Genomic DNA, 9730 nt, shown 5'->3' on the forward strand with positions numbered 1-9730 from the left:
ATACAGTATGTGAAGGTAGAATTACTTTAACACGAATCAATTCTACTTCAGCAGTCATATTTGGATTTGACTGTGATCAGTACACCACTACGACGACGATTTGGGCAAGCACGCCTATAAATGGTAAAGATATTTGACAGAATTTCATAGTCAGAAACAGAGTCATTTAACCATGTTTCGTTTTTAAGCTTAGATAAAAGAGTAAGCGGAAGGTGAACGAAGAGGGGGCAAGAGGCAATGAAACTGGAGCTGGTTGAGTTCTTATTCTCGGTTTGAATTCATGAACTATCATATGAGGAGGCCAAAATTTAGGATCAAAAACGATCGGAAACAGTTCAAAGGAGCTATTTCCCGAAAAATTAAATTTAGAAATTGCAACGTTAGCAGGAGTATTGCTAGAATATAAGTTTTAATGGATTCGCAAGTCGTATCTGCTGATAACATCGATACAAACACTTGTTTCCGAGGGGCCATTGAGAGAAGGAGGATTGGGAGCAGAAGCTGCAACCTCGTCCAATTTAGGCGTTAGGCCTGAAATGCGTGCGAACCTTTTTGAAGCAGTACTTAAGCCAGCTTTTTCATTGTTCGCAGGCAGAATGATAGCAAGTTAATTCCCAAATCGAAATCGCTTGCAAGATTTTTTAAAATCTTGTGCAATTTTACAAATTGGTTTTTCACATACATACGTGAAATATCAAATTACATTTCAATACATACAGGGGATGACCATTTGCAAGCCGACGCAACCATTTTTGGCCTTAGCAAACACCTTGTCGTGGTCACGACCGGTAAGCCCTGCACACTAAATATGCATCATATTGTCACACAACCAGCAGCTATTAAACTGTTAGTGCAAGATTTTTTGCAGCGCGCCATATGAATATTATAATGATTATTATGGACCCTATCGTAAAACTCCCAAATAAAGGGAACGTGCTCATTTATTTTAGAGGCGATCGTATAAGTGCATCTCTAAAAGTCCTTACACTCGCCGACTGCCCATGCGCAGCTGTTGCATTCGAAAGCTTTTTAATTGCAAAAAGTAAGCTTTCATAATCTGAGTAGATTTCCGACTTAAGCAGATGATTCATTTCTTCTCAAGTCTTACTCAAGATTGGATGCACGCCGCTCAAAAGCACTTATAATATGTAATAAAGTCAAGTGGTATACCAAATTATTTCATCTAAAGGCATCGTTATAACTTTAACAAGATAGAACGCTACAGTCGAGCAAGCCCGACAGTAAAATAGCCTGTACTCTCCACAAAAAAAAGAAAAATTAAAAAAAAAATTAAATTATTAAGAAAATTGAATGAATGAATTAATTAATTAAATTAAATTAGAATACATGTTTATGTTCAGTTTTAACAGCATACATTTACATCACGTACCTATGCGTATTTATATGCGTGTATGTATGCATCACAAAGTTGAACCAAAGCAGCAACAACAACAACAGCTGCGGGCAGCGCTGCCGACAGAGCTGCAGGCAGCGCATGAGCAGCGATTTTACTTATGGCTATAACTTTCTTCAGAATTGACCTATCATGATGAAATTTGGCACACGGACACATTAGTACTAACTGGATGTACCTATCAAAATTGATTTAAAAATTCCGAGAATTACGGAAGTTATAAGAAAAAAACACGAGTTGCGGGGGAGTGGGGGGTGCATCGAAAAAAAACTCAAACTCGTACTTTCTCGGTCTTAGGAGAATATGGAAACCAAGTTTGGTTATTTTAGCTCTTATACTTTCTGAGATCCTTGCGTTCATACGGACAGACGGACGGACGGACAAGGCTATATCCACTCGGCTTCTTATCCTGATCAAGAATATATATACTTTGTGGGGTCTGCCAGGCCTCCTTCTGTGTGTTACATACATGCGCACAAAACTAGTATAGCCTTTCACCCTTTGGGTACAGGCTATAAAAAGTGCGCGATTGTTTCAAGCTGTCGGACTATTTTAAAATCACAACTAAGAGCACCGCCGAGATTATTTTGATCATCTCACGAAGAGTGCGAAATATATGTATATACTTTTTTGCAATTTGGCATTTACACCAGGTAAGCCTCGTGCAATGTCAACAATTTCATGCTTCTAACAAGCATCCGTTTACTCCAGTGAACCTTCATCGGTGTATATTGGTGCCTTTTTTTTTTTTTTGAGCTCACTCATTAACCAATTTGTAGTACGTTAACCAAGGCCCAGACCGCAGCGTCGGCGCAAGTAACACCTGTGTTAAGGCCCAGAGTCACCAGCTCTATCAAACCTTCCCTTAATTTGACTCTAATGTGCGATTGATAAGATAAGCCATTACCGGAGACCACAAACTGTGTATCGATGGGATAAGTCATATTTGCAAATAATCTTAATGTCATAGGTTAAATCTAATTCTGTTTTCTTTTTACGTCTTATTAAGCCTCGGTGCGCTATGAGTGGGTATTTGTACCAACAGCCAATCATCGTCAACAGGCCTGCTGACATCGATGGAATGGAAGGCGCGGCACTGACGTGGGACCGCACAAGGCGAAACTCGACCCAGTCGTGGGCAGAGTTCCGGGCGGAACTGCTAGAAGCGTACCCGGCCGCTCCTCACGTTGAGCAGTGGCGACAGAATGCGCAACGACGCTTTCAGGGCGAGTCGGAGTCCACTGCGACCTACGTCCAAGCGATGCTGGAATTGATGCTCGATGCAGACATGCCCGGAGAGGAGCAGCTGAGGCTTATCTACCGCAACAGCCGACCAGCGATCAACATCAGGATACGACATCAGGATGTCCATACTGTGGCGGAATTCAAACAGCAAGCAGCAGAGCTGGAGGAGTTGGGCCTGGTTCCGTCCTGTACCATTGGGGCAGGGCCATCCCAGCCAGCGTTCATGGGCCCACGGGGGTTTCCGATCCGATGTCCGGAGCCCACGCAGGAAAACTAGTGGCAGAACGCTCGCGAGTGATGGTGTTAAGGGTGGATTGCGCTTGTAACGTTGCTCTGGCCCGGGTATACTCGTCGGCCAGAGTCGCTGCAAAATTCTTTGTTTGGTTACCCAGAAATAAAGCGAGCCCGCAGTTACCACTCAAATATGATGCTTGTCATGTGTACAATTTGTGTTTTATTTCTAAATGCAAAATAGGAGGGTGCGCTTCAATGCGCGTTCGTTTACCTCTCGAACAGAACTAACTCAAAAAACTCTCTTCAACTTACAACTACTTACATCTACTTAAAACTACTCATCGGCATCGTGACGACGCGTTGCGTAGCTGGCAGCCGTATGGACTTGCGACAAAACTCACACTTATTTTGATTTACCCGTAGGTTCGCCGCTCTCAGTCTTCGAAACACCTTCCTCAGGTTACATAGGTGTTCTTCGAATGTCTTCCCAACCACAACTATGTCGTCCAGATGGCAAACGCGTGTGGAGCCATATCCGGGCCGATGACGCTATCTAGCGCCCGCTTGAAGGTGGCTGGGGCGGAGTGCAGGCCAAATGGCATCACTCGCCATTGGAACAGGCCCCGTCCGGGCACTGTGAAGGCGGTGTATTTGCGGCTGTCGGGCTCCATGGGGATCTGCCAATAACCGTTTCGCAAGTCGATGCTGCTGATGTACTTTGCCTGTCGTAACTGTTCGAGAATATGTTGGATCCTCTTCTTGCGTACCAGGTCTATGGGCGCGCTGTACGCGCTATCGGACCGCTCAATGCAGCCCTTCGCCAGCAACTCGTCAACCTCGTTGTCAATCACCGCTTGCATCGCTGGATTCCTCGGATAGTAGCGCTGTTTAATGGGCCTGTCGTCTTTCACGCGGATCGTGTGTGTCGCCACCGACGACACGCCCACAATGTTCTCAAAGCACGGTAATTCCTCCTGAAGGAACGTGGCAGCCTGAGCAGCCTGCTCATCTGTCAGCGTAGCCGCCGATGGAGCAATTGGCTCTGTGGTCACCAATGCCGCACATCGTACTCTGCGGCGCGCCTGACGCCTTCTCCGCCGTCGTCGCTCGCGCACATCTCGAATCTCCAGCTTGTGGCTGCCGGCGGTGAGCGTACCATAGGCCTTGCTGATGAAATCTAGCCCCAGTGAGAGCTCATCCTCGCAGCCCGGCAGTGTCAACAGTGGTACCGAGATGCATTTGTCGTCCACTGTTATCGCCGTCATCGTCTCCTCGCAAACAGTTTGTCGCGAGCCGCTTCATATAATTCATATAATCACCTATATCTTGGAGACTATAAGACCTACGGGCAAATTTTAGTCCCAGATGACTTATGTGAATACGCAGAAAATGTATTCTTTGGAATTTCCTTCCCAAGCAAATCGCGATTTTCTCTAACTCCCATAATTCTTGGAATTTCGAACGCAAATACCCCCAGTTAGTTATTATGTGTCCGTGTGCCAAGTTTCATCATGATAGACCGATTTAACAAGAAGTTAAAGCCATAAATATATTTGCTGCTGCAGCGCTGCCCGCGGCTGTTGTTGATGCTGGTGCTTTGGTTGACTGCACATATGTTTACACAGACACGAATAGACGCGCATAAACATACATATGCATGCAAACATGCTTATACATACATACACTAACATAGACGCTATTGCTATGTAAATGTGCAATTATACTCCCTTTACGTGAGTTCGAATACCAAATGAGGTAAAATCGATCAAAATGTTTTTTGTAATTCTCTTACTTTTTTTCATTTCTATAATTATTCTTGTTCGATATTAAGATTTGTTTGCCGTTTTTAAATAAAACCAATACAGCCACACTAAGAGAAGTTAGGAGGTAAGAGAGCATGTAAGAAGACGGGAGAACGTAATGAAGTGGCGATGAATAAAGACCTTATTAATGTAGTACATTACAAATTTGGCGACGAGTGAAAAACAATTTATTTAATTAAAAACTGTAAATACAGATAAATAGTCAGTGCTGTAATTACAGACAGCACATTTAAAAAAAAAAAAATTATTAAAGCGCATAACAACGCATATGTACATACATACGCATACAAAACAATATGGCGAAGGCAGAAGTAAAAACGCCTGCATTTTATCAAATGTCTAATTTTCCTGAGTTTGCACCAAACAGCGAAACGTTTTGCATTTGGAAGGAGAAGTTGGATATACATTTTTGTGAAGTGAACATTACTGAGGAAAGCGCAAAAAGGTCAACATTACTAAGGTCGATAGGAGCAGCACCATACAGTGTCTTACACATTCTTTGCAGCCCGGAATCACCTGTCTCAAAATCATATTTGGAGCTTTGCGGCATACTCAACATGCACTACACACCGTCCACTATAATTTTTCGGGAGCGCAAGAAATTTCATAATGGGATTAAAGAGGAGGCTGAAACAGTATCGGAATGGTACGCTCGTGTAAAACAATTGGCACTAAATTGCAAGTTTGGAGAACATTTAGAGGTGTTTGTTTTAAATCAATTTATCATGTCACTCCCCACATTGATATTTGAGAGGAAGAAGACGAAAATTTGTCACTGGCGATTGCATTAAAGAAGGCCACGATAATAGAAACCAAAATAGCAACAACAAGATCTGATGATAGCGTTAACTACATGGGCAGCGCACGTAACGGGAACAAGCACAATGCAAACCGAAGTAACAACGAGAGCAGCAACGGAGGTTTTGGAAGCACTGGAAAAGGGCTGAACTCAAAGCAGAAGAGCGACGGCGAAAATGGAAGAGGCAAAAGACAGCACAAACCATGCACACATTGCGGCTGGAGAAATCATAAGTCGGATGACTGCAAATACAAAATGTGCACGTGTCATTCATGTGGCAAAATGGGACATTTAGCATCTGTTTGCAGATCAAAATTTCAAAAATCAGTAAATTATGTATCGAATTCAAATAATGAATCAAATTCTCAAGCTAATTCTTTTGATTTTTCGATATATAGCGTGGCTTCAAAATCCTCTGGTGGAGTTTATCACCTGTCTGTAATTATGGACGGTTTCTCTACGAAAATTGCTTGCGACACTGGTGCTCCGTGTACTTTGATTCCAATTTAATTTTATGAAAAGGCATTAAACAAAAAACCACTGAGAAAATGTCAAGTTCCATATGTCAGCTACAATGGAGGCAAAATTAATGTTTGTGGTGAGTACGATGCAATAATAGAGTATGGAGGTGTAAAAAAATAAATTGTTGTTGTTGTTTCAAATACAAATAGTCCACCGTTGCTTGGAAGAACATTTTTAAGAGCATTCAATTTTGAATTGATGCAAGTAAATAGTGCAAGAGAGGTAGAAGAACATTCTATAATTATTGACAAATTAAAAATCGAGTTTTCTGATGTATTTGAACCTACACTGGGTTGTTACAATGCTATTGAAGTAGCTTTGCAAGTTAAAAGGGACTCATCTCCAATTTTTTTTAAAGCGAGACCTTTACCATTAGCTTGGAAAGATAAGGTAGAAACCAAATTACGCAATTTGATTCGAGAAGGAGTATTAGAGCATGTTGACAATTCTGAATGGGCAACACCATTAGTCCCAGTTTTAAAACCAAATGGTGACATCAGAATTTGCGGAGACTATAAAGTCACTCTTAATAAATCATTAATTGACGTCAAATATCCTTTGCCAAGGATTGACGATATATTTGCTGCACTTACAGGTGGTAAATTATACTCGAAACTTGACTTGAGCAATGCTTACAATCAACTAAGGTTAGATGAGGGAGTCACAAATGATGTGCACGTGGAGTACACACATTGGCTTATTAAAAGTTAAAAGATTACCTTTTGGAATTAAATCGGCAGCAGCAATTTTCCAAAAGACAATGGAAGGCTTGTTTCAGGGCATTCAAGGAGTTGTTGTTTACCAAGATGACATCACAGTGACTGGGAAAAATATCCAGGAGCACATATCAAATTTAAGAGCGGTTCTGAATAAACTAAAGTCAGTTGGATTAAAGCTTAACCAATTAAAGTGTGAATTCTTTAAAACAAAAATTTGTTACTTAGGCTTCACTATAGATAGAAATGGTCTAAGCAAAAATAACGATAGAATTTCAAGTGTATGTTTAGCACCAAGTCCAAAAAGCGTTTCGGAGCTTCGGGCATTCATAGGCATGGTCAATTATTATTCAAAGTTTATAAAAAACTTCGCGCAAATAATGAATCCATTATATATGTTACTGCGAAAGGATAGCAAGTATATTTGGAATAGCAACTGTGAAAAGGCGTATAAACGTATCAAAAGCGAGATCGCGTCTGATCAAGTCCTAGTCCACTACAATCCTGACTTACCAATAGTGCTGACAACTGATGCAAGTTGCAATGCTGTATCAGGCATACTTTCACATAGAATAGGGAATGAACTTAAACCAATTGCATTTGTTTCAAGGGCGTTGACAAAATGTGAAAACAATTACAGCACTTTAGAAAAAGAAGGTCTAGCTATTGTATATTGTATTTGCAAATTAAGGCAGTAATAGTTGGGAAACAAATTTATTTTGCGCACAGATCACAAACCTTTATTAGGAATTTTTGGTGAAAATAAAGGATTACCTTTGATGGCATCGGCACGTATTCAAAGATGGGCAGTAATTTTGTCGGGCTTTGACTATACAGTGGAATATATTAAAGGAACTTCAAATATAGCTGATGGTTTATCCAGAATGCCTCATTGGGAAAGTTGCACAAATGTTGAAGAATATCATTATATTCATTTTATTCAATCAAACAATTCAATCAAGCTTAGTTTCAAAGACATTGCAAGAGAAACACGACGAGACCCAATTTTGGCAAAAGTCAGTGAAGCTATAAAGAATGGCACGCTATCGAATTTAAAAGGTAGTGAATTCTCAGCATATGTTAGCAAATCTCAAGAGCTCTCTATTGAGTATGAATGTGTACTATGGGGATATCGTGTTTTGGTTCCACTTAAGCTTCGGAAACAAATACTTCATGAATTTCATAAGTCACATTTAGGAATTGTTAAAACTAAGATGCTTATACGATCATATATTTGGTGGCCTGCGGTAGACAAAGAAATTGAAAAATTAATAAATACATGCATTCCTTGTCAAGAACTGCAGCCATGCCCAGAAAAAAGTTTTCTTATTCCATGGAAGCCTACAGATACAGTTTGGAGTAGGATTCATGTTGATTTTGCAGGACCTATAAAAAATTATTATTTACTGGTTGTTATAGATTCTTTTTCGAAATGGGTAGAAGTTTACAAAACCAAAGAAATTACATCAACATTTACAATTAATAAACTGCGTGAGATATTTTGTCGTTATGGATTGATAGACACATTGGTCAGCGATAACGGACGACAGTTTACATCAGTAGAATTTCAAACATTTTTAAAAAACAATAGTGTGAAGCACATTCTGACTGCACCAGGGCATCCATCAACAAATGGACAAGCAGAAAACTTTGTTAAAACTATAAAAAATCATTGTATGCAAGTTTAAAAGATAATGAAAGCAGTGAGTTTGACACAATTTTAAATAGATTTCTCATTGATTATCGAAATACTATTCATTGTACTACAGGAGAATCACCAGCAAAATTATTTTTCGGTCGTACTTTAAAAACAAGGTTTACATTTTTAAAACCACCTTTAATATCACAACAAATAATAAAACAGCAGAGCAAAAGTATTGAAGATTATAAGGGAAAGCGAAATGTAAAATTTTCTAAGGGCCAGAAAGTTATGGTTAGAGATTACAAAAACCCTAACAAAGCTAGTTGGACACAAGCAACAATAATTCAACAACTAGGCCCTCGATCATATTTTTGCATTCTTTCTCAATCGAACTATAAAAAGACATTTAGATCCAATAAGAAATGAAAATATGGAAAATGATAATAAAATTAAAACTGAAGAGAAAAACGAAAGCACTGATGTCGAAAGCAGTTCTCGGAACTCTAATCAAAATGAGACTTCACATGAAGATGAGAATCATAATTCTTCTATGGACCAACCAACTACTCCACCCAGAAGGAATTTGAGACAACGTGCGGGAGGAAAGGTTGTCAAGAATATTTAATATTATTTTTAAAGTATGAATTATAAAAAAAAATTGAAATGTTTATTCTATATTGAAAACAATTACCAGAATTGTACATGGTATTTTTGTAAATTGAATTAGTTTGTTAAAAGAAATATTGAAATTGAATGTACAGATTCAAATACATATATGTATATGTAAATAATCTTTAGAAGGGGCGTGTTGGATATTAAGATTTGTTTGCCGTTTTTAAATAAAACCAACACAGCCACACTAAGAGAAGTTAGGAGGTAAGAGAACATGTAAGAAGACGGAGAACGTAATGAAGTGGCGATGAATAAAGACCTAACATAATGTTAAATACCTCGTGTGAATTATTAATGTAGTACATTACAATTCTAAACATACATATGTACAGAGTATTTCAAAGTCGGGACAAGCGACTTTAGCATTTTTACTTGTTATACTATGAAACGGATTGTCCTAGTTAATTTTTCGCGCACATTATGTATGTATGTATGCATGAGTTGAATATTTTAATATTAATTTTGTAAATTAATGAAATTTTTGAATTAATTATTTTTTTGTTCAATTTGTTTTTGTGGGGTTTAAGAGTTGAAGCCGTTCGAGTCTAGCATTCCTTTGTTTTTTTTTTTTTTTTTTTGCTATTTTCATTCATTTTGCTGTAAAATTTTCATTTGCCTGGGCCCCAGAGCTGGAAAATAGTCGATGTTGACTGCAGCGATCCT

The 9730-nt window shown here is 39.2% G+C and overlaps 1 protein-coding gene across 2 annotated transcripts; it reads left to right on the top strand.

The window, feature by feature from the left end:
• The first annotated feature begins 4699 nt into the window (after window positions 1-4699).
• LOC115628183 (uncharacterized protein K02A2.6-like) lies at window positions 4700-9342 on the top strand. 2 transcript variants are annotated; one of them, XM_030524172.1, is made up of 2 exons: window positions 4700-4780; window positions 5084-9342. In XM_030524172.1, exon 2 carries the CDS (start codon window positions 7533-7535, stop codon window positions 8439-8441), a length of 909 nt encoding a protein of 302 aa, XP_030380032.1. In that variant the 5' UTR covers window positions 4700-4780; window positions 5084-7532; the 3' UTR covers window positions 8442-9342. The 2 variants fall into 2 exon arrangements, with proteins under 2 accessions (XP_030380032.1, XP_030380033.1); XM_030524173.1 differs by lacking the exon at window positions 4700-4780 and having other exon boundaries at window positions 4825-5851; window positions 5914-9342.
• Window positions 9343-9730: the final 388 nt, after the last annotated feature.

Source organism: Scaptodrosophila lebanonensis, unplaced genomic scaffold (assembly GCF_003285725.1).
Source record: "Scaptodrosophila lebanonensis strain 11010-0011.00,11010-0021.00 unplaced genomic scaffold, SlebRS2 tig00000110-arrow-arrow-pilon, whole genome shotgun sequence".
NCBI lineage: Eukaryota > Metazoa > Arthropoda > Insecta > Diptera > Drosophilidae > Scaptodrosophila > Scaptodrosophila lebanonensis.